This window comes from Electrona antarctica (genome assembly GCF_951216825.1).
Source record: "Electrona antarctica genome assembly, chromosome: 9".
NCBI classification, from domain to species: domain Eukaryota; kingdom Metazoa; phylum Chordata; class Actinopteri; order Myctophiformes; family Myctophidae; genus Electrona; species Electrona antarctica.
Window position 1 is genome coordinate 27,408,590 of NC_136790.1, and position 26,425 is coordinate 27,435,014.

Here is a 26,425-nt window from a genome sequence, read left to right on the forward strand (position 1 = left end):
TCCAGCTGCCGCTGATGTACTCTCTGCTGCCCCATCTGGCGGAGTCAGGTTAGTGTTCAGCATCACTGCCACATGAAAATCACACCCGTGTGAACTGAGTGGTGCAACTCCCCTCTCCCACTCTCTCATTAGCAGGCAACAGTGCAGCACTATCTCTCTCTGTTTCTGGCACAACAGCGCCACTTTTACCCCTACTGCTACTCGCATTAGCAGGCAACAGTGCAGCACTATCTCTCTCTCTGTTTCTGGCACAACAGTGCCACTTTTGCCCCTACTGCTACTCATAGTCACATAGCCACACAGTCACATAGGTTAACACGGACATTGCTGTTCCTTGGAGTGGTTGCACCACTCAAAAAAAATAGAGCAAACAAAACGTGATGACATGTGGTAGATAAAATATTTAGCATGCTTTATAAGGCATATACACTCACTCAGGGAAACAATGGCTCACTAGCCAAGTAAGCATGACTACCACACATAAAAATGTTAACATTTATTGCTGTTTCTGAATACCGCATTGAAAGCAAAAGCATTCAGAGTATACACAGAAATTATACAATTATATATGGTTTCACAAAGGCAGTGAACACATACTGTATTACAATCTACAAAATCTACTTTACAGAAATTTAAAATTCTAAATATCAAAAAGTACAGCTGCAGAAACGGGTGTAGAACTGTAACCAGTAACTGCACTTTATATCTGTCAGTGGAACGACGTGGTGACATCACAATACAAAGAAAGCGGAAGTCGTCTTTGTACTTACAGCTGGTTTTGGAAACTAGAACTTGCAGACAAAATAAAAACGTACTTCAAAAAAGTAAGTCATTGAGCTGAAATGATCATATAAATTATAGTGATTCACTGCATCCAAAAGGTATCATGTTACATAGGACGCCTCTTCAAATGTCAATGTTATAGTATTCTTCAGTGGGGATGGTAGTGTAATCAGAGCAAAAGATGGTTAAAATTAATATAAGGACACAATGGACAAAACTACTTCAATGTCTCCCATCGCATGAGGAAACAATGAAGGAAACGAGTACAAATAATTTAAAATAAAAGCCTTGGTGGCACTTGAGCAAAGACAAAAGTTGTGGTGTGTGCATGTGTAGGGATGTGCTGATGCTGCTGCTTCAAAAACTGAAATGATGCAAGTAAGTTCATCACCAGAATGAATGTATAAATAATAAGTGGCTGATGGTGTGGCTTTATTCTGACTCTTGTAATGTGGTGCTGATAATTCCAGAGGGCAAACTAGAAACACTGGAACTAAGGGTTACAAAACACAAACTTCTACTTTTGTTGAGTAGCAGTAGTAGTAGAGTGAAAGAGAAACCAAAACACAGCATCCTAAACAGTTCCATCTTCAAGAAAGATCTCTATCCTCAAGAATTAAACCAAGGCTGAAACAAATCCCCTTTAAGACCAGAAGTCTCCAGGGAAATTTAATAGAAGTTAAGTAAAAATATTCCAGTTAAAAAAAAAAAGAAATGGAAGAAAATCAAAATGTATTTGTATGCCCACATCGATGCCAAGTAGCCATTTTGGAAGTATCCAAAAGCGAAACAAGGCGATTTTTTCATCTTGAGTAGGAGGTGCAGTTCTCCCCCTCACCAGTGACAGTCAGGCTGGATTTGAGGACAGAGGTGTTTCATGGTCACAGAATGGCTGCAGAGGCCTTCAGCCTAGTCCTGTTCCATGGGCTCGTCACTGGTCCCAGTGTTCAAGCTGGCACTTTCCATTGCACCCTCTGTGGGGGGCTCTGGCGTACTGCTGGAGGGAGCAGGGCTTGCGTCTTCACTGGCCACTGCGGCGCTCTCCTCGCTGCTACTGCTGCTACTACTACTACTGCTGCTGCTGCTGCTGCTGCTGACCGGGTCGCTGTTGCTCTCCTCGCCATCCACGCTGTTCTCTGGGCTCTGCAGGACACCAGCAGGAGCCTGCTGTTCCGACTGGTCCATGTCACTGGCCTCCTCCTGGGAGCTGCATGATGGCACCTCCTTCTCTGTATGCTCTGCCTCCTTGTCCGAGCCTGCAGTCACTTCCGACTGCGTGCTGGACGTTGGTTCTGTGAGGGACATAAGACAGGGGACCAAATTTAGGGGGAAAAAAGGCTTCAAGTCTCATTTGGTCACTATTGCGAGGACAACAATTCTGGAAAGCGGCTCTACCCTGCTGATCTTTCATTCTAGTCCACTCCAATGTTGTTGCACTCTGTGTGACTACATTATGCACCCTACATATTAAAGTAGCTATAAGCAATAATGTCAAAAATGTAATGCCTTTTTTTTATTCAGACTGGGTTAAACGCTCCTAAAAAACATTTAGTCTGTGACACATCTAGGGGCCGCAATCTACATTCAAAGATTTTCCTAGAAGCTTTGTCATTGGTCGATTTGCCTGTCTACTTCCAGATTGGTTTGTCATTGGTTGAAATAAACCCTGCAGAAATGACCAAGCTTCTAGGAAGATTTTTGAATGCAGATTGTGGCCTCTAGATGTGTCACAGAGACTAAATATTTCTTCCTTGCATTTTACTCATTGTTGGCTGTCTAAATACCAAAATAAAAAAATAAAATGTTGACATCGTGTGCGTGCCCATGAGGACTCTTACCTTGGTCTTCAATGACCCCCGCTTTTTTGCTGGAGGCCTCCTTCTCTTCGCCGTCTCTCTCGTCCTTCTCCTGGACCATGGCCTCTGCCTCGTCAGACTGGCCATGATCCACATCGCGTGTAGGACCAAGTGCATCCGCCTCCTGATCTTCTTCTTCTTCCTCTTCATCGTCTTCATCGTCGTCAGCGAACTTGAGTCTTTTCACGTCATGCTGCTCAGCCTCCATGTCTTCCTCTTCGTCATCGTCGTCAGAGTGCTTGTTCTTCACCGAGCTGCCGGGACCACTCCCCGAGGCAGACACCTCACTGAGAGACAAATAACACACAACCTCAGGGCATATCATTCCATTCCCATTTAGTGGTGGTGAGACAAATCATCATCTTTGTCTTTATTCAAAATGATAAAATGTAGATATGTTTGACTCCTGGGTAAAAAAAGAATCTGAAACACTGATCATCATTGAATAATATATTGCTGTCATGTTATGGTTAATTGCGTAGATTAATTAAACATTTAATTAAATAAAACAAGATTAAAAAGAATAGTTAGTAGCAAAGAGAGAAATGTTTTCTTGCAAATAGGTTGTAACTAACAGACCTGGACTCTTTGTCACTTTCTTGCTCTGTGTCTGGGTCTTTGTCGTCAGTGCTGTCGGGCAGCCCGTTGGCTGCTAAGGAGCTGGCCAGAGAAACCTTTGGTCGGTTCACAGGCCGCGGAGTACCGGGACCATTCACTTTTCTGCAAGATGAAGATTTGGAGTGGGAAAACACGAGCACAATTATAATAGAGATCTGGCTGTATGTCAACTTTGGATCAAATATGGAATCTAACAGTGTTACCTCTCTGTGAATGTAGCCGTGTTCCCAGGAAGCATCACTCCATTCATTCTATTTACACTACTGCATCCGTTTTTCCTGCACAATCCAGAGGTTCAGATGAAAGAGGATTATTAAGTAACAGAGCCATAGTCTCGGCTGCAGCAATAGTAATGACATTTTCATTATTATTATTTTACAAACAGCAGCTGCCACACTTACTCTGAAGTTGGGTGCACACAGCTAACGACCATTACATTCTGTAGGGAGACAAAACACAAATCAGTGACAATACTTTTGAGGGCGTTTTAACGATGACATTAACATTAAAGATGGACTGCACTCACTTTCTCCACCCCTCTGAGAAATTTATCTGTTCCTGTGTAGTTCCTCTTGGGCTCTGTGAGCAGCTCACACAAGCGCTGAATTGTAAATGGGATTCTGAAGTGAAAAGAGGAAACATTTAGACACACAGTAATTTTATAGCATAAGAGCCACTCAAACAGTTTAATTTTATCTGTCAAATAAAATAGGAATAATCTGGAGGCAGTATTAATTTGTGCAAAAACTAATAAAATACGCACATCACTTAGTAGAGGGGCTGGGTTCAAAAGTGACATCCGAAAAAGAGAAAAGAACCTGCACACTCATCTGCTCCAAAAGTTATACTTTATTGACGACGTTTCGAGCCAAGGCTCTTCATCTGGTCAAACCAGATTTGGTTTGACCAGATGAAGAGCCTTGGCTCGTCAACAAAGTAGAACTTTTGGAGCAGATGAGTGTGCAGGTTCTTTTCTCTTTTTCAGTATTCATTTGTGTACGTGAGTCTGGCACACCCATCATTTTCCCAAAACAGGACTATATGCAATATGGGATCCTTCAGCAGATGGCGCTGTTGTGTTAAGATGTCAAATTGGCAGTGACACCTTTTCAACACAGGTGAAGGTCCAAAGTGTTTATCATCCAATAATGGAATCTGTATACTTCAAGCTTCCCCAACAGTGAGAAATGAATACCAGTAAAACAAAACTAGAATAAGATGGTAAAATCATAGTATTAGTAATAATACGTGCTGAAATGTGTGTTTGGTAGCTTATGTCTCTGTTGCAACCAGCCATGCTTACTGGCAAAAGGAAAGCTATAAGACTAAAATCAATATCACGATTATTTAAAACTTTTGCCTTGAATACAATTAATGGTTATTTTAAAAAGTGAAAATTGTGTTGTGACACGTTCAGAGCTTGTAGATTGGCTATTTTCACTATTTTTGTACACCACCATTGTGGTTGTAATCACACTAATCGATTACATAATAATAATTAGAAACGAAAGTGTGTGTGTGTGTATATACACACGCACACACGGGGTACGCACGCTTATCCAACACACCAAAAGTCTGACATGCCCAAATAACCCGTTGCCCCCGACATGCGTTGCGTCGTGCTTGGGGTTAAGGCCTCTACATAGTCCCGTTTTGTTCCTTGCGTGGGGGAGTCAAACGGACACAGAAAACGCAAGGTTATTTTAGACATGTATAGTCGCTCCGTCGCTTGCGTGGGTATATTATATTTTTTAATGTGCAAGCATCTACTCGCCCACTAGTTGGCAGCTGTGACACCCCCTGGCACCTGCAGTTGGTCTATTTTTTTACATGCGGATGCGATGCGTCAAATATGTTTAGATTGTATAAACTGTACTGACGTGCCACTTTATTTTTTGTTATGAGTTGAGATGTAGTTATAACTGTATATAATGAGTTTTACACTATATCATCAATCGAAGTAGGCTATATACCACTGCCGATCCATAAGCTCACACCACAACGAAGTTTTGCGTCTTTTGCTAGTGCTGTAATCAATTAATCATTGCGTTCCGGGCAGATTGCAGTCTACCATTCATTGTCAAAGGAAGCCGCTAGTGGATGATCATCAGCAACAGAAAACACGGTTTGTTGGTCGCGTCTGTAAACGGTCAAATTGTCACCAAATGGAAGCATAGGATTAGGAGACACACACACACTCTCTCCGCTCTAATTCCGCTGAGTTCTCGTCTGAAAAGCAGGGCTGGACTGTGTCAAAGGGCTAACATTTGGCCCAAAAACATTAAAGCAATGGCGGCGGCCCATTCTTTGGGCGGCCCATTGCCCACTGGACATAACGTCAGTCCAGGCCTGATAATCACCGACGAGTTTGCATGTTGTCCTGTTTAACTTCGTGTTTACGTTTTACAACTCAATGTGCCGGTGGAAGTGTTGGTACGCAACGCAAGCAATTTGGTTGCGTTGGCTTGGGCTCAGATCTCAACCCGACGGAGCGAGACAGATCACGCAACAGACGCAACACAAGGGAGGAATTTCTCTCACCCTCCGTTCCTTATGTACTCTTGCGTCGATTACGTTCGACTCTGTCAAGCACTTTAGGGTTTGGGGTAGGTCTAATAACGCAAGGTTATTTTAGACATGTATAGTCGCTCCGTCGCTTGCGTGGGTATATTATATTTTTTAATGTGCAAGCATCTACTCGCCCACTAGTTGGCAGCTGTGACACCCCCTGGCACCTGCAGTTGGTCTATTTTTTTTACATGCGGATGCGATGCGTCAAATATGTTTAGATTGTATAAACTGTACTGACGTGCCACTTTATTTTTTGTTATGAGTTGAGATGTAGTTATAACTGTATATAATGAGTTTTACACTATATCATCAATCGAAGTAGGCTATATACCACTGCCGATCCATAAGCTCACACCACAACGAAGTTTTGCGTCTTTTGCTAGTGCTGTAATCAATTAATCATTGCGTTCCGGGCAGATTGCAGTCTACCATTCATTGTCAAAGGAAGCCGCTAGTGGATGATCATCAGCAACAGAAAACACGGTTTGTTGGTCGCGTCTGTAAACGGTCAAATTGTCACCAAATGGAAGCATAGGATTAGGAGACACACACACACTCTCTCCGCTCTAATTCCGCTGAGTTCTCGTCTGAAAAGCAGGGCTGGACTGTGTCAAAGGGCTAACATTTGGCCCAAAAACATTAAAGCAATGGCGGCGGCCCATTCTTTGGGCGGCCCATTGCCCACTGGACATAACGTCAGTCCAGGCCTGATAATCACCGACGAGTTTGCATGTTGTCCTGTTTAACTTCGTGTTTACGTTTTACAACTCAATGTGCCGGTGGAAGTGTTGGTACGCAACGCAAGCAATTTGGTTGCGTTGGCTTGGGCTCAGATCTCAACCTGACGGAGCGAGACAGATCACGCAACAGACGCAACGCAAGGGAGGAATTTCTCTCACCCTCCGTTCCTTATGTACTCTTGCGTCGATTACGTTCGACTCCGTCAAGCACTTTAGGGTTTGGGGTAGGTCTAATGACTGTCGGATGTCAGACTGTTAGTATGTCGGAACTTATGCCTGTACCCCGCACACACGCTTTTTTTTCTTCAATTAATCTACATGAGCAAGACTGGTTATTCATGGATATTTTTAGTTATATAGTTTGCCCAGCCCTACTTTAGTTAGGATTTGTAAGGAACATGCATTTGGGATGAGCAGGTTGAAATGCCAATCCGAACTGCATATTCTGCTGTGCTGCTCATCCCACAAATGTTGATGATGTTCCTTACAAAAATAAAACAGGCTTTACAATGCATCGCCAAGGAGAATTGTTACAACAACAGAGACATGATCTACCAAATACAATGTATTCTGTATCTTTGGTTCCAATATGATTACCAGTGTTGGAAAAAGTACTCACAATTTAAGTAAAAGTATCAATACCGCAATATAGAAATACTCTGTAATAGTCCGGAATTCAAAATTGTCCTTGAGTAAGTACAAAAGTATTGGCATGCATAAAAATGTACTTAAGTAACAAAAGTAAAAGTACTCATTATGCAGAATGTCCCATTTTAAGTTTTCAAATGTATAAAAGTATTTTTTTAAATAGCAGATCTACAACAATGCTTTGCATGGCAATGCATTGTGAGCTTGTAGATCGGCTATTTTCAAATGGCCGCAATTAAGTCGTTAATGTTAAGTCGTTATGTTAAGCATTAACCAGCAGTACAATATTTGGATCCGAGATGTAGTGGAGTAGAAGTATTGTAAATTGAAAAAAAGTACCTCAACATGTTACTTAAGTACAGTATTTCAGTAAATGCACTTACGTTACTTTCAGTGCATGTTTACATACAGATTACACACACTAAAATGACTTTGCTGTTTGTTATTGTTACCCAATACCTACCCATTGTATCCCTTTACTATCTTCAGTATCCTTTCCTTCATGTCCTCAAATGGAATAGACTCCACATTGGGATTGGCTGGTCCTCTTTGATCAGGTGCCGAGGCTCTGAAGTCATCCATCACTTTCTCCAATTTGAACAGGAAGTAGGTTTGAAACTGAGTCCACTGAACCCTGGAGAAAATGATACACAGAGTGATGCTCAACACTAGCCAGGAGTTTCCAAGACAGTCCGTCAAATGCATAAAAATGCAATAACTACATTATTTGAGGTAAACGTTTGTCATAACGCATATAGAAATGTTAAGGAAATATATTTTAAGATATATCTGAAATGCAACAATATTTAATGCAATGTTGAGCATGATTTAATGCCTACTGTCTGCCATTACTTATTCAAAGAACCATCCAGTGTTTGTGTTTGGGGCTTAGACCATGACTGTTAAGGGTAGCAGTTATTTACCGATCTTACTTACATGGTCTCTCCAGTCTTGGCAACATGACATAGAAACTGTTCCAGGACAGGAGAGGGCTCCTTCTTTCCTTTCTTATCAAAGTCTGAGGAGAGGAAGAAAGGACAATAAACTTAAATAAGAGTTGGCAATCCACAGATGGATGGGCTTTGATTTAAATGCAGCCAGGAAGACAACTCTGCTATGAAGCGAGATGTTTTGAAATAAACAAGCATCTGCTGCTCCGTTGAGATTTTGAATAATCAGAAAAATACATACATACTTACTGAAATAACGGTCGCTATTTACATAACTATGTAACAGGCTTAGACAGCCACTGTTGGACGTAGCCAACTCGGCTGCTAGTTCATTTTAGCTAGCTGGGCTAGTAAGAGGATATAAATCAAATGGTTAGTTGTCCAACATGAGCGAACGTTGATCACCAGGCACTTAAACAATGACAAGCCAAAAACGCCATGTTGAACAAATCATAACAATACTGTTGACTGTTGTCAAATGGTAAAGGTAGAAGATTGGTCGTTTAGGTCTGTCGAAACTGACAATACTTAGTAATGTTAGCTACCTAGCCCACCAAGCTAACCATTTCCGTGAAAACGCTTGCAATATTAGCATTAGCCGGTAACATTGTACCCTAGCTAAAATGGATAGCTATCGACAGTAGCTAGCAGCGAGGTCTACAATCCATCAACTCTGAACATATAGTCACCGCAGAAGCACAAAAAACACGTACGATCTAACTTAACACTAAAAACTATCGATGTGCGTTCAAGTGACCTTTGAGCGCCTCTTGGAGTGAGTCAATTTCCATCATGTCGTCGCCCTCTGTCAATCTTCTGGATGCAAAAGGCAGACTGGCGGCGGCTAGCTACGTGCTAGTAGTATAGTAGCTGCGTTTTACCAGCGTCAAGCATCTCTTGAATGGAAAGTGGACTTCCGGTCAGTGGACTTCAAAGAAGAATATGTTTACGAAGTTTATTTTGTTTTATGACAACTAAAAAAGAAACAAAGAGAGGGGGCACCGTACAACCTATTGGGAATGCAGTGCAAATAAATGAGGAATTGATAAATGATTGAAGAATTAGAAAGTATAATGTTCCCATAAATCAGCTGATATTATTGATGAAGAGAGAGAGAGAGAGGACTCAGAGGAGAGAGAGAGGGGTATGCTTTAATTTCGAAAGCAAAATCAATTTCCGGTGTAACAGTTGTTTCAGTTGATAAAAAAGCAGGATACAGGCACCAGGCAGCTCTACTTCTCCTCTCCAGAGAGAAATAGCATTTTTAATATGGCGCTGGCGAGGTCACTTTGCCTGTTGGTTTATAGTAGACTTCGATTAAAAATAAGCCAATAAATATCTTACTTATGGGGGTCGACCAAACAAACATTGATATAACTTCATACACAAGAACAAGAAGCTGGGCAGTCGAGGTTAGTCTGGCTTCAGAACATCCCACTCCACTGACACATGCCTCCTCTATTTGAGCGACCACATCAAACACGAGGTGGATGCTGGCAAATACTACGGCATGGTCATGCTGGACCTCCAAAAGGCTCTTGACACCGTGAACCACTCCATACTGGTTAACAAGCTTCGACTAGGCATGCACCTCTTGGTACCACAGCACCTCAAAGACCCTTAAAACAAGGCTCCGATCTGTTCCCAGACAGGTTAATGGGTATCTTGGTGGTGTATCGAATCTTGTGGAACAGACCCATTGCAAGATGTTGTACTCTGTCGTCAACCCTAAGGGCCGATTCATACTCCTATTTTACCGCTGTTTCGGCGCTGTAGTGCCGAAATGATTTCGGCTCGTCAGAAATTTTCAGTAGCACCGAAGAGCCGACTTTAGGACGGTACCCGCCCCCCCGAACCTCAAATGATGTCACATTGTAGGCTCTACAGAGCCGAACCGACTTTTATTCGGCTCTAAAATAGGAGTATGAATCGGCCCTAAGCCATTCCAGCCTGTCAATGTGGACAGGGGTGAGGTGGGTTCGGGGAGTGAGGCCAAGTAGTAGCCTGAACAGTTTGTTTTGGGTAACCGTTCCTTAATGTCAACGAAGTCCACACCAGTGGCGTATCCAGGAATTACGTTTTGGGCAGGCAAGATGTGTTGTCGTCTCCCCGCGCACAATCGTAGCACTAAAGATTTTCAAAGAGATATACCTGCCAGACGAGTGGAGAGGATACAAAGGCTGAAAGGCATGCATTTACATTTCAATGGGTGATTGAGGGCCGCGCTCTACCGCAACGGCCAATCAGCTGTCCATTAATAGTTATCAGGTCTTGTTTTTGTCCTCTTGTATGGATTTTGGCCAGGCCAGAAATGGATTTGGACAGGCGGGCGCCTGCCCTCGCCTTATTGTAGATACGCCTCTGGTCCACACCCACAACACCAGAGGGAGTTCAACAAACCATGTGCAACCCAGATTCGGCACAAACAAGGGACTAAATTAATTTCGCTCCGTCCTATGCCACCAAAATGTGGAACGCCCTACCAACAGTCATTAAGACATGTGAATCCCTTGACTCCTTCAAAACCACTCTGAAAGGGCACCTACGGACGGCTGCAATTTGAAACTGGCCCCCGTAAAATCTGAATCCCCCACCCACCCCTTTTACCCCTCACTGTATGTTTTTTTTTCCCTTTTTACCTCCTTTATGATGATTTCCTGTTTTTGGCAATATAGAAGTGTATATTTGTACGTCTCTTAATGTTCTGATGAATTGAAAATGGTGGACTCTATTGTAAACAAGTGTAATGCTTTATGGTGTCGTCTACAGTTAACAGTTTTTGTATTGAGTTCTGCAAAACTATGAATAAATACTTCAATCAATCAAAAGGGTAATCTGTAGTTTAAATTAAAATAATTGACTGCTGCTACCTTCAAGTGGAGAATATATTTTGTAGAAATCTAGATGACAAAGAAAGTAGTAGAGATAACTGAGCATTTTCTTTGGTTAATTATTTTAACTCAGTTAAGTGAGTGTGTGTGTGTGCATGTTCTTCGTTCTTCATCTGGCACTAGTTATAGCTTTTAAAACAACCACCAGAGGGCAAAATAATAACTTTCCCTCTGTAGTGGCCCAGCACCTCTCATGTTTTTCAGCTGAAATCTCTCTTGCTGTCCAGCAGCATCCCCAAAGACATAGATACATGAATCCATGTTCTAAATGGAAATTCTGTCTATGAACCATAGTAGCATATTATGTAGGCTACTGGAACTGGATAAATAAAATATTCTGACATGCCAGGTTGAGTTTAAAGGGATTTGCTCTAAAGCAAATCATCTAGGCGAGCATGAACTCAAACTTGGCGTTAAGTTGAACTAATAGTGCTTGAGATAGGAGATGAAGTATTCAGAATCAGAATGTCCACAAATATGCCCTACGCATTGGAGGGAGGTAAACGGTAAAAAGATGAGTGGATGTATGCTAAATTAATGGAATGCTACACATAATGGGAATAAGACCAACACCAAAGTTCAGCTTTTGGTCATATTTCTATAGTATGTTCTATGCATGTGTGCATTTTAAAGAGTTTTTGGTTTATGTTAGCTATACCTTCTGCCATGACATGAGAACCTGTGGACAGAGAAGATGGGTGAACACTTAAATGTACCATAATGTTTAGGGTAAAATTAGTTATACTACAGTATTGAAAACGGTACAGGTGGCACTAGAAAACATAGCAATGAGTTAATTTGTTGTACATTATAGGCTACTGCTTTGAGTTATACAGGGGAGGGAATATCTATTTATACATGGTCTTACAATGGAGAATAAATTAGGCTTTACCGTTTCTGCTTTTATCAGACAGCATAGTGGAGAGAAACAAAGGAAAGATATAGGAGCTGGATTCAAGCCCATGGTGTGTCAACTACGACCACATTCATGTGCTACACATACCAACTGGCTCAACCAGTTGGCTGCTCCAGCAGATAGAGGAACTCAACTTAAAACAATTCACATGGCGTTGCTGTCTGGCAGAAACCTTGTAACTCCATATTTTAACACATACAGTAACATGCTCTACTTTGTCATATAAATCTTAGTGTCACACAAAAGAAAAACATTAAAAGGGGTATTTCAACATGTATATACTGTAGTAAACCGTATTTTGTTCGATCCATTTATTTGAATTATATCATGATGCTTAAACAGATGCTGTTTTGCTTTGCTTTATTCAGTAACACCAATATGGTTAACTGTACAGCTATTTTCAGTTTCCAGTTTGAATAACTTGATACATGAGGCCAACACACCACATTGACTGTTGTGTCGTCAAAATATATTGCCCTTGTATTCACACCATACCAAATATATTGCAAAAGATACCTTTTCATAGACATGTCTATATCTTTCTTTTTTAACCGTAAACATTACAGTTCAAAATTATTTATATGGCACATTCAGCTCTAGTTCATCGTTTAAAATGCTAGCACTTTTTGGTTCACTTGTCAGTGTAGCATCTACAAAATACCAAAACAACTATCATACGGTCCTCTTAAAAATCACCTCTGCCCAAAAGTGCATTTTAACATTCTGTATGTAACATCACTATTCATGTTTGCGGTGTTTTGTTGCATTTAATACTGTCAGTGACATAGGCAGCTGCACAGCAGGTATGTTACAGCTCTCCACTGTTCTCCTTCACATATGTATTGTTCAAGTTATATTGGTAAAACATTCATGTGATTTTTGAAGAGTGGTTTATTAACCTACTACATCAAGTAGCAAAAACCTTCCAAAACTATCAACTGCCTTTACTTAACATTAAAATAATAATAATAAAAGAAAATCATCAATGCCCCTCAAAGACAAATTAGATTTTGGATTGTAAAAAATGTAAAAAATAAAATAAAGTTAGCCGAAAATGTTTTGTTTTAGGACCCCCGCCAACACAAAAAAAGACAATGCATACACCGTTTCCCAACATTGTCATTAATTTACCCACTCTACATCTGTACATAACCAGGTTATGCACATTGTAAAACACTAATAATAAAGCAAACAAAATATTGATCTCTGGTTCTGTGTAGGGACCTGCCTGCATTGGATGCTTGTCCATAGTCATACAATGGACCCTTAGTCAGCCTTCTGATTGGTCCCCGACCGACTATCTAGCAGGCTCATTCCGACTTGTTCCACCCTGGTTCCGCCTCCTTCTGGTTGTGTATGTCGAGTATGCTAAAATCTTGAAAAATATCCAGGTTTTGGGAGAAAAGAAACCACATTATGCTCAGTAACTATACTGCCCCTGAGATGTTCCTTTTAACTGAGGCCACGTTTAAAATAAGAATCGAATACATTTCAAAGCAAGTGAAAACCACATTTGTTCAATGGAGAGAGGAGTTTTGTGCAAGAAAGCAACAACCAATGAACACGAAGAGGAATGAGACCACGGGTGGGACTCGACAAATGGTCAATTATCACAGTCGTCATAAAAAATAAACTTCATTCCAAGGAAGTTGAATATCATGTGTTGAAGACAACTTTAGTGTAAACACAATCTGATACTACTGTTAACTTCATAGCCTTGCCTTCTGGCAGATCCTTACATGACTCATCATAAACCATAGCAAGATGGTCCCCAGTCATGTCGATTGAACAACGTTTACCCTGTCCATAATCCATTGTTCATCAGCTATTGTTTAGGTTTTGCGTGGCGTACCACTTTCTGCTCATATACTTTTCTCATTGTCTTCTCTATCTGCTTGAGGAAGACCTGTGGGATTCGGCCACACAGCGTGTTGACAGTGTCCAGGAACTTGGTCTGGATGGGGTAAAATAGTGACTGGAACAGGTTTTCCTCAAAGGGGTACTGCAGAACAGAAAATTGGACAAGTGTTAGTTTTTATTTTGTGTGTGTGGCGTGCGTGCGTGTTACAGTAAACCTAGACAATCTGGATGGTTTTACATGTATCTCTAGTTTTCCAGCAGTAAATCGACTTAAGTGTATAGATCTCCCGGTAAATGTGGATAGAAACACTCCCGGTAACACATCTCTAACACATCAACATTTACCATAGCAAATGTATACATTCCACAGGGAAATCTGTAGATAAACTAGGAAGTACATACAGCACACCCCCATTGAGAAATGTATACACAAACACAATCTATAGATATACTTACTGTATACACAATATATGTAGGGGTACAGTGTTTAAAATAAAATACATTAGAGGCTCTCTCACATCATGTATTGCATCATAGACTGCTTTGAAAGCCGGCTGCTTGTCATCATGATACACTCCACGGTTCCCATGGAGAATGGACACCCCTTCCTCTTCAGCACCTTTGCAGTTGCTCCCATACATACAGTGATCAGGCCTATAGTTCCACTGGCAGGGAAAGGTGAAGAGACACTCTGGAAACAAGAGATGTACACCTTTACATGTTTAATACAGATCATCCCCACATGCATTTCTAATGCGATGAACAGCAGATGAGGTCAGGTTTTGTAAGATTTCTGTTTAACTGAAATAGCAGTTAAACTCGCACTTAATTCTCTCTACTATACCACCAAATAAAAATATATGCACAACATTGTATAATATGTTAAACAAACATGGATCATGTTTCTCATTTGAAAGTTAAATAAATAAATATGAAAAGATAAAATTAATGATCTAATTGGAAGCTCTGTGTGTGGACCAAAATGCATCCATCTGTAAATGGATGACAGACCGCCAAAGCATGAGCTGGTACAATATATGTACAGCCTGCAGTGTCTCTATGGAGAAGGCAGGGAAAGCACACTACATAGACAAACAAACACAGAGACATGAACACACAAGCAAATCCACGTGGCTGTGCTTTTCTGTTTTTTGTGGCTGCCTCAGTGATCATCTTGTCAGGCAAAGACCGGCGCCAACAACTCTGCCTGTGGCTCTGAGCACTTTATAATACACACATCTGGAGACCGCACCTGGTATTCTGACTACAGACTACAGCCAGACAATGCTGCGTTTACAGATTCAGATTGATAATGCAGAGTTCTGCTGCACCAACTGGTCTACCCATAATGCACTGAGAAGAGGTGTATTGTGCTGATAATGCATTAAACGTTGGAATTTACATATTTATATATGCACCTAATAGCAAAATTGCACTGCGAATATATTATATACATATATTAGAGTGCACATTATGGTTTCCATTTGAAACATGCTCGACTCACGTCAGAAGTGACCATATACAGAGTAACCAATACAGCTACGCTGTGTGTTGTTTAATCATCGGTCAGCTCAATACGCGAGTGTAATGTCAGAGGTACGCCAGCTGGCCCGTCCTCACTTAAGCCAATTTTAATATATAGGATAGTATAAACAAATTATTATTACACTATAAAATTTGCAGCGGTGACACGAAATGATGACATGCAGCTAGATCTAAATCATTACTATCAGTGGTCTGACAAATACAGTGGCATGCTGTGCAAGGCAGGGTGGGGTGTTACCTGTGTTGTAATGGAAAATAATGTTGAGGAGGTCCTGGTCCCCCCAGGTGATGTGGTTCTTGTACTTCTGGTAAAGAGGGTGTAGCAGGTCCTCCCACGACAGACCACTGGGTATCATGCTGTTCTGAAAAGAAAGGAAAGAAACAGAGGGACCTTTTTCTTAACAGCTTGAGAGGTGGCCTCAACATACACAATCAAAGCAGGGCACGGTTACATTTGATCATGAATCTGCAATTTCCTGTGCTCATTGTGTCCTCGAGAGCATCTAAATTGATTTCTGATGGCAGATGCCTGAAATGTCAGTCTGGCAATTAGCACACTTCAATCACAGCCCACTCAACACTGAGTCATTAGAAACTCAGGCTCAAAGACAGGAATAAAAAGAAACAACTCTCTCTACTGCAAAGCAAATACATTTTGCTTAATAGATGTTTTGTTTTTGTTTTAATAGATACATAGAGCACACACACACATATATATATACACATGTCATTTCTGCCCACACAAGAAATAAAGGACCGTTGGACCATACAATTTATCTGCCGTGATTTCAGAAAAATCTTGTATACAGTTAAGTCATTGACAATGACTTAACCGTTAAGTCATAGTTATACATTCAATCTTAACGTATACTTAACATTACTGCCAACCATTTCTGTTGGATCTTCGGGGAAGCCATTGGATTCCATTCATTTCAGCATGGTATGAAAGTCAATTTGCAAAGATCTTTTGTCAAACTCACAGTATCGTTGCTTGTTATTGCATTGTTATTAGTCTCTATCTAAGGGCCGATTCATACTCCTATTTTAGAGCCGAATAAAAGTCGGTTCGGCTCTGTAGAGCCTACAATGTGACGTAATTTTAGGTTCGGGGGGGCGGGTACCGTCCTAAAGTCGGCTCTTCGGTGCTACTGAAAATTTCTGACGAGCCGAAATCATTTCGGCACTACAGCGCCGAAACAGCGGTAAAATAGGAGTATGAATCGGCCCCAACTGTGATGGTTCAGTTGAGTGACGAGCTCAGAGAACAAGCTGACACCAGTCACCAGGCAGTATCACACTTCAAGTTCTGAAGTTTATTAGACACAGAGAATACAGTATAGAGCGTCGCAGTCCCTCCCCCTACCATGGACCAGGATTTTTTTCCCATAGACATTTCCTAAAGTATTTATTTAAAGACGGTTACGCCACGGACAAAGCCAACTCGAGTCGTGACAACTCATGACAAAACAAACAATATTTTGGACCAAACAAATAATTACAAAGAAGAAAAACAACAAAAAAAGTGTTGTAACCTGCCGTTTTTTTCTTCTTTCTAATTATTTTTTCGGCCCCAAAAATTGTGTTTGTTGTCATGATTTGTCACGACTCGAGTTGGCTTTGTCCGCGGCGTAAACGTCTTTAAATAAATACTTTCTGAAATGTCTATGAGGAAAATGAACGGAGAATCATTTCCTGGTAGTAGGGGGCGGGACTGCGACGCTCTATTGGACACATAATGTGACCAGAGAATAGGAAACAAAGAAAAGAACAGAATGGATAGGAATAGAACATGCATCTCGTACCATTGTGCATAGATGTCAGTCTCTCTGATAAAGTAGTTGATGGTCATGGTATCAGTATAAGAGTGATTCAACACATGTATCTATCGAAATGTCAGTCTCATAATAATCTTAACAAAGGCAGATGATTGTTTTTTCGTCTCTTACTTTGAACATTGTCTTGCGGATCCTAGTGAGGTTCATGAGCATGACACCAGAGTTGACCCCAGTGACACCATAGAAGGGGTGGCGAGCAAAGCGGCTATACCAGCCTATCTTGGGTATCTCATGCTCCGGAGCCATGGCCGCCAACTGGGTGCTGTTGAAGGCCTTGAGAAAGGCCCACATGTCATCCATGGGACGCAGAAACAGCACATCAGTGTCTACATAAAGCAATGAGTCCACGTCTTTCAGGATGACCTGGTGGCACATTGACAGTTGTTGTAATAATAATAATGATAATAATAATTAGCAATAACAATAATAATAATAAAATAAACCTTATTGATGCTGTCCTTATCTACAAGCAAAGTTTGGAAACTACTTTCAAAAACATGCTACAACAAAGCATAAAGAAAGATATACCGCTCATATACAGTATTTATTAACAGTAGGAATTGAAGAAAGCCGAAAAAGGTAGCACATCTACAATGTACTCACATTTCCAATTTCTTTTCATTGGCACACACCACACATTAGTTGGTGCCAATAAAAAAAAAGTTATTTGTCCTCCATTTATTTGACAATTTACATTTTGGGGATTTCTTCAATTCCTATGTATAGTGGAGTTTGGGTCTAGCACTCCACTGAGAAAACACATTGCTGATGCGCAACCTCTTTTTCTCATTTAACACACACACACACACACACACACACACACACACACACACACACACACACACACACACACACACACACACACACACACACACACACACACACACACACACACACACACACACACACACACACACACACACACACACACACACACACACACACACACACACACACACACACACACAATATTTGCATAGGTTAAGTACGTAATATGGAAGTAAAAAGTGGCAAAGTCTTACGGGGAGAAAGAGTCTCTGAGCAGCACAGGGCTTGAAGAGCTTCTTCCACTCTTCTGTGTTCCCCACTGAGAAGGTGATGGGGTAGATCTTATACTGGAACTTGGCTGAGACTGCTTTAGGCCACTCGTTCAGCTAAAAGTGAAACAGCACAGTTAGTCAGAAGAACACATTTCAGTTATTATAGCTGGCCATGACAGACAGTGAGCATTCATACTGTTGCTATTACTTGCTAACATGTGCATATGCTGGTATGTTTCTGAAAAGGTAGAGAACAAATAAAAGGTGTTAAAGGAGGATCAGCACCACACTGCGCAGAAACAAGTAATTTATTTGTCTATCATTTATCACAGCCTTCTCTTGGAGGTAGCTTACGGGTGTGTTTGTAAAGAAGACGCCCATGTAAACTGATGTCATGTATTCTGTGGTGGCATGTTGTTCCACAACGAACATAATGCTGCCAGCTGTTTCTCTATTTTCGGGCAGTGAAACAACTCAGACAGATGTCTGGAGCAGAGGTATACCTTGCCACAGATCCAGGCTTTACCCCCTGAGACGAGAGCACATGATTTTATTTTTGCCTGCTGAATCCTGCTATAATAGTCGGCATTATTTAATAATTTTGCCCAGAAGTGAGTGGGAGACGTGAGAGGGAATGGTAGGGTGTGTGCTGGCAAGGTGATCAGATAAAAGAGATCTAATCTTTTTTTCTTTTCGTTTTTTTTACCACTCCTGATTCATTGTACAGCAATTTGGTCAACATTTTTGTTGTTTTTAAATGTGCCTAACTAATAAAAACTGATTTGACTGACTGCATGCATACATGCATAGACACTTGACTATCTTCAACTGCACTTAGGTTCTTGCTACACACATGGGCTCCAATTTGACGGCCCAACAATAACATTCTGACCGGTGCCAGGTTCCTTTCTACATAGTATTTTCCCATGTGCACATGAAAGTAAAAATCCAAAAGTAGGCATTAAAACGTCATATAACCATCAAGTGACAGCAATAGTGATGGTTAAAACGTATTTGCATCATCACTGGAACTAAGAACAAAAATCACGAAGGCACCTCTATAGAGGTGACTTTGAAGTGATGCATGGTAATGGGGTACAGTGAAATGTCTTGATGATATATTATGCCCTAACCTTGAGATAAAAGGCTCAAATGCCTGTGCTATGCGAGAATGAGTCAGAGAGGCAAGGGTTTACAACAGGCTCTGATCTTGATGTCATCTCTTACATACCCAGGAGGAATGTTTAACAACTCCTACTTTAAAAGCATGACTCCAAGGCTTGCCACGTAACGGATAAATACACAGCAGTGTGAACTGATCTACCTCATAGTGGTGTTTTTCACAAAATCATTTAGTAATAATAATAATAATTATTATCATTATCATTATCATTATCATTATCATTATCATTATCATTATCATTATCATTATTATTATAATATTTAGTTATATATATATATATTATATATCATAACAATGTGGGGGTGAAACACCTGTGTTATAAGCTGAAATTAATAGGAAATTGTATCTAATGATTTCGAAAACACAGGACATGATGTTAAGTCCAAAGTGCCTAGGGACTAGGCAGGGGCGTCCTACTCCCTGAGCCAGGCTTGCACTTGACCGCATACCTAAATTCAAATCAATACAAGATAGCGATAGATTGAAAGACACTTATGTTTGTTATTTCCAGAGTTAGAAAAATGTCAAACTGAGTATCGGGACATTTCTCAAGTACCGAGTACGAGAACATGAGTAGGGTATCGGGCCCGATACCGATACCAGTATCGGAGCAAACCTAACCGTGTTGATCACAATGTTTTGAACTACAACCTTGAAGTGTGAAATTTGTGCAATTGAAATGTCCATGTTAAATATGAACATGAGAACTAAAACCTTAATTTAAAACACTGTACAGTGAGACACAAATTCTGGGCTCAGCCGCTTATTAAGCCCACTTACCCCTTTTTCAAACTGTGAGGCCAACGGGTCTTCAGCAAAGATGTGAAACGTTATCCTCTTTATGCTGAACAGGAGTGCTGATTTGACCATGGTGAGAGTCTCATCCAGCCTGTTCCCACAGGCAACCACAGCCAGGTGCATGACCTCCTCAGCAGCAACCCGCTTCCACATGCCACGGCCCACATCACTCCTTTGTCTACAATAATTAAATAGAAATCACACACACACACACACACACACACACACACACACACACACACACACACACACACACACACACACACACACACACACACACACACACACACACACACACACACACACACACACACACACACACACACACACACACACACACACACACACACACACACACACACACACACACACACACACACACACACACACACGTTTGATATGCATGGACCTCCATGACCCCTATAATTATTTCTGGAGTGGAACACCAGTCCACACTGTACAATATGTTACCAAATGTGCCAGTAAGGCTGCATTTCTACACACTCGCCGAGTTATAGTCCAAGAAGGGTCCATTTAGGTTCCTAACTATTAATCATTTTGCTGGGGATGTCATGGACCCTTGGACGTCCCCGGTCCCCACGTTGAAAATGACTGCCGTGCACATGCTGCTGCAGAAATATCCTAGTAATCACTGTCTCCTTACCAGGTAGAAGAGCAACACATTCTGACCCCTGGGTGTTCATTTAACCGGTCCATTTTTACACTTAAAATAACACTCTGGATGTTGCTGTGCAGGGTACTTGCTTAACACTTGCTCAAAGGCATCGCTGCCTGTCTTGTAGTGTTCAATTATAGTACCCATCTTCCCCACCACCATTTCTCCATGTCTATAGTTCTGTGTTCCCACTGGGCTTTGTTCTTCCGCGCTCAAAAAACAAGGAGTGCCTTTATCTGATGTTAAAAAAAAAAGAAAGAAAAGAAAATCTCTCTCTGCAGAGGTAAAACTGTAGTTGAATTCAAATAGACTCTGCAGCACAGCCACAGACCAATCCCCACCATGAAAAGGGAAACATTTGTACTATGTGGAGTCTGAAGCTAGGCCAATATTCAGTGTCTGTCGGCCAAATACGATGTGTGGGCTGGTTTTAATGACACACGTAAATGCAAATGTTAACACAACAGTAGGGAGGGAACGCTGCTAGCCTAGTCAATAAAGAAGATGAAAACAGAAAAACACGAACAAAACATCTTTTGTCTGCCGTTTTTTTGGAGGGTGGTGGAACGAGTTCTATTCTGCCAAAAGTGAGGATTTCCTTTGAGCCTGAATGAAGCGAATGAGTGAAATTGTACAGGTGTGTTGAAGGATAATCTCCAAGCATGACACCTTGTTTTCTAAAACATTGCAAAAACAAGAATAAATTCAAAAGCTGACCTGCCTTCAAGGTTGTCATATACATCTTTCCTTTTTACCTCATGCCACTGCCTTTTGTACATCCCATGATGCATTGTGTGTAAGTGTGTTGTTGCAAGTAAAACTGTGAAGTTAATTAGTTCAATAAATGATGGACCTTGAGATGATTTCTGTATAAAAACTACAGGCCCTATTCCTTTTTGCATGAAGCACGTACAGTCTGTACACATGAGGTAATGTGTTACGGCACAGCATTACTCCACACATCTGGAAAACATTCTGAGAGTTCACAGCCGGGTACAAAGGGACTGGATTCATTACTGGTTTAGAGAGTGTGCCTTTAAAAGAGCACTCTGCCTATAGACATCTCCTTTCAAGTCATCAGAGAAGACCTTTGTGATGTGTACCAAACATTACTTTTTCATTATGGTTGGCAGTACAGTACTGGCATCATGGCATGCATCTAACTCCTCCTTAGCCTTACTTTTTCAGAGAGAGCTATGGGCCTAAATATTGGCATGAAATTGAAACCAACATTGCAAGAAACAGTCTTAACAAGAACTTCAGATTCAAGTGCATTGACAATTGTGCAAGAACTTAAAAATCTCATTATACACTAGGCGCATGCATAAAGTGAGTGGCAAATCGAGTGAAATCGAGTAAAAGTGAGTTTAACGTACAGTGTAGTTTAATGCAATCAGATAGGACTTTTCTGTTTGGATGTATGGTCTGTCAAGGACAGAAAGTAGTTTTTTGCCACGCTTTTCCGTATTACTTAAGTCATGATGATGATGTCACGTGCATACCCTCTATTATCGATATCGATAATAGAGGGTAGAGGTTATTGGCCCTCTACTGGGGAGGGCCAATTTGAGTCCATGTTGGCTGCAAATGTGCAATCTTCCCTTCAGGCTATGAGATGTACCGGTAGTACGGTATATCCATTGTTATTAGTTAACAAGACATTAGCCATTCACAGAGCAATCGTCCCCCCCAGGCTATGGGATCCACAAAGCTTGTGAGAACAGTGCTGGCAATCATCTGGAAACCATCTCTATTTCACTTACAGTTGCCTTGGTCTTGCCATTTTCCATTTGTACTAAAGAAAGAGAGCACGTTGTTGGGATTTCTACTTTCCTTTCTTGATCTTCTACAAAAGTATTTTCTGATTACATTTTAGGGGCCAAATAGCCAATGCAGTTGCTCAATCTTGATTTATTTGACCACTTCTAGCAGTTTCCATAGAGAAAACCATTGCTCCATGATTGCTACCCTGTCACATTCAATAATCAAATCTTGGTCACAATGGCCACCTATCCTCCTATATTAAAATGTCCTAGAAGGTGGGTTGTTGGACCGACGGTGTACGTCACAAATGTTACATCTGGCACCACTGCTCCGATCCACAACAAACTTGCCAGAAAAACACTGTACAGCCAGAAACATGCCATAACAGTGAGCAATGAACGCTTTGTTCTTAGCGAAGACCGTTAAGAACAAAGAAAGAACAATTAGATCACAACAGTTGAACAGTGAAGATAAGGTTTCCAATGAACACAGGGATTTCTGAATGAGAACATTGGCCAAAAAAATTAAAGAATGGGATGGAAATAAAAGAGGGCCACAGGGCCCCTAATCGGGGCCAGTGGCCCCAACTGGCTCCGATTAGCACTAAACTTGCTACAAACATTGTTCAGGGGACTGCCATGAAAACAGTCACACCAAAAAAACTAAATTGCACGGGGTGGGTCCAGCCTTGGTCGGCTTAGCTCGGCTATTCACGGTGTGCGACACCGTCACGCTACAAAGTACTGTATGATATGAACCAGTGTCTCCCATGGGAGCACCGTGACCACACCAGCCTACACACTGAACCGAAGCCAGTGCTCCTCTAAACAACAGGTTTGGGAATCTATTGAAATGTGATTACATGCAACCGGCACCTGCACGTGCAGTCTCAATGTTTTAATGATTGGGAAGTATTTAAAAATAATCGCCATTTCCTTTTGGCCAATTACAGAGACGTAGACTATCATCAGACTAATCGCCATGCCCACAAGCTGCCAGTATGTCAATGTGGGAACGATACATCAGGATTTGTCCTGTATACTGCAGCGTCACCACTGCACACACTACATTATAATTTGTATGGATTCATTCAAAAACTGCACACAGTAACTTCCTATCAAAATGCATAGATTGGATGCTGTTACTAGACTTCACTTTATTATGTATTTTGTTTTCCAATGCCAGCGTTTCTCACATTGTGATGTCTTCCTCCCTGCCTTCCATAACTAGCTGTCAAGAAGCTGAAAGGGAGTTACCCAGAGACAGATAACAGCCCCTGAAGAGGCCCACATGAGCAGACTCTCCCCAAAGCAGAGAGATTTCAAAGCAAAGCTCGTAGAGCATTCATTCAGTCATGGAAGATGACAGTTTTATAACAAGGCATAAAGTCTTCAGGTAGTACGGTCATACCAAGCACTGCTCACTGTAACTGTATTTGACATAATAGTATGGGGATCTTTTTACAGCGATAATCAACATCGGTGTGTAAATCTCTACAAGCAGGTGATTATTCCAGTCTGAATAATGGTGACATATTGACCCGAGCTATGGGAGTTATTTTATAATATTTTGGCATTGGCAATAGAGTTAATTATTTAAAATAATAAACAAGAGAGAACACTGCGATTTCTAGCAATGCCTGTCACACGTTTTTCCACATATTGGTTTTGTCAATGTCTTCTCCACAGTTTTTAATTTAAGTTTGTTTGGGACAGAGCTGCAGCTCTTCACTCTATTTTTGGCCGCAGGAAGTAGAGTGATGTGTTGTGAGGATTAGGAAAAACAGGGATTGTTTGTCCATTAAAGAGTGGAGGGAAGGAAATAAGTCTACTCCCTGTTAGGAGATACAGGGTGTAAAATAATTTAGCTACACTACACAAGCCCTACTATCCAAAACTGTCAAGGAAGGTAAAGCTTTAATCAAAAGCATAATTGAGGGACAACAACAGGATATTTCTCAAATTGTGACCAAATAAACAATGCATTATTTGCGTTGCTTTGATCCCTTTATAGACTGATGTCCTAGTTAATCACAACGAATGTCATTTTCTGAGCATTACACAGTGGCATTTTTGTTAAGCCAGCAGCACCAATGTTTAAGTTACAAAGCTGCAGTAGGGAGATGCAGTGTGCTCTCTCCTAATCACACGCCTCGCTCTTGTGTGTGTGCCAAACCTGTTAGTCGTTTTCCACGGTCACAAGTGACCCTTTCACCCAATATCCCTTATCTGTGCAGAGCACACATGCAAGAGTGAGGCTCCAGGGAGGCAATACGTCTTCTCTCAACATAACGCCTCTACGGCTTTCATCTTCTGAACAGGATGGGCAACATACAAGCAAGGTTTGCGGGAGAATATTGGCTTTCCACAACCACATTTTGGTTATTACGTTATCAGTGGCATTCAACACAGACTGAAAGAGAGGATGTATGGGCTTAAATTAGAAGACATAATAAAATGGCTCCATCCTTGAACAGAAATAGCAAAAGATAAACTCTGCAAGACCCTGCAATAAGGTGAAGACAAAATGGGATTACCTAGAAGTCTTTTCTTTTTACCAGCTAGACTAGAGAATCACACCTGACAAGCTTGTCATACCACCATAAATCTTTCCAGACTTTGCCAACTGTCAACGGTTACCAATACACATCTACAATATTGCATCAGTATTGCAGCATCCTGACAAGAGATGTTACCAAATCTAGTCATTTTCCATAAATTGTATTATTGTAAATGTACTTGTCAAGGTGACCTTTACCCTTTTACCTTAAAAAGAATATATGTATTTGTTCATGGGCATTCATAAACCCACTGTGATATCAATTTCATCTAGGTCACATATAATACATTAATGATGCTGTATTATTGTTTAATAACACCGTAGTAAAAAAGAACAGGAAAGAAAATTTAGCTTTATGAAATGTCAATCAGTTCTCTTATATTTCGAACTTGATAGGGGATCTGATTCAACGGGTATGTTTTACAGACAGATAATTAGAAATGAAAACGGAAATGGAAAATAATATGTCAAAATTGTGATGCCAGTGTCCTTGGGCACAGAAGGGTATTTGATTTGAGAGAATTAGCCTACTTATACAAACAAAAGGATGAAAAGAGACTCGTTCCAACTTCCAAACGAGACGAAAGGTGCCAATGAGGCACAACTGCTGCTTAAAAACTAAATAGTAGCCTACATAACATACTTATTACTTAGTGTTCAAAATGGAAACACTGCTGCAGGCGTGGAGAAAAGCAATCACACATCAACACTGCAAACGACGGGGGAAATGCTCTCACCTCTTTGCATTCACATGGTCCCTTCTGTTGAGAAATGTCGCTTCTTTTCGCTCCTTGCGTGGCTCTCCCATGCGAATGCGGGGTTCGTTGTGAGATGTTGGGGTAAACTTTAATGCAACATTGTGTCCTTCTTGCTCTGGTGGAGACGATGGAGAAGAGTTATAATCCACATCAACTTCTTTCAAGAGAGGATCGTCTGCAGCATTCCCCCCAAAAAAGTACAAAAGTAGAAAAACTCCGAAACACACAGCGATCACAACTATTTTGCAATGAATTCGCATCGTGAGACCGAGTTATGGCACTTTGGACAGGCAAACCAACATCCTTTCATGTCTGCGGGTGGAGAATAGCACCTAGAGTTGACATTTTGTTAGCGCTCCTCGGTTGCATTCGCTGCAGATGATAGAGAAGAGCTTCACAAAAAAAGTCACATCCATGAAACATTACTCACTGGA

The 26,425-nt window shown here is 41.1% G+C and overlaps 2 protein-coding genes across 3 annotated transcripts; both read right to left on the reverse strand.

Moving 5' to 3' along the window:
• Positions 1-483: 483 nt before the first annotated feature.
• ppp4r2b (protein phosphatase 4, regulatory subunit 2b) lies at positions 484-9,082 on the reverse strand. Its single transcript, XM_079511327.1, has 9 exons — positions 8,924-9,082; positions 8,153-8,234; positions 7,680-7,850; positions 3,784-3,877; positions 3,659-3,696; positions 3,461-3,535; positions 3,219-3,359; positions 2,622-2,926; positions 484-2,075 (listed from the first exon to the last, which is right to left on the reverse strand). The coding sequence occupies exons 1-9, from the start codon at positions 8,958-8,960 to the stop codon at positions 1,693-1,695; spliced, it is 1,326 nt and encodes a 441-aa protein (XP_079367453.1). The 5' UTR covers positions 8,961-9,082; the 3' UTR covers positions 484-1,692.
• A 3,178-nt stretch (positions 9,083-12,260) lies between these two features.
• gxylt2 (glucoside xylosyltransferase 2) lies at positions 12,261-26,418 on the reverse strand. 2 transcript variants are annotated; one of them, XM_079509766.1, is made up of 7 exons: positions 25,971-26,418; positions 20,217-20,412; positions 18,236-18,367; positions 17,325-17,486; positions 15,617-15,740; positions 14,352-14,524; positions 12,261-13,975 (listed from the first exon to the last, which is right to left on the reverse strand). In XM_079509766.1, the coding sequence occupies exons 1-7, from the start codon at positions 26,249-26,251 to the stop codon at positions 13,799-13,801; spliced, it is 1,245 nt and encodes a 414-aa protein (XP_079365892.1). In that variant the 5' UTR covers positions 26,252-26,418; the 3' UTR covers positions 12,261-13,798. The 2 variants fall into 2 exon arrangements, with proteins under 2 accessions (XP_079365892.1, XP_079365891.1); XM_079509765.1 differs by having other exon boundaries at positions 12,262-13,975; positions 17,325-17,576.
• Between the last annotated feature and the right edge of the window lie 7 nt (positions 26,419-26,425).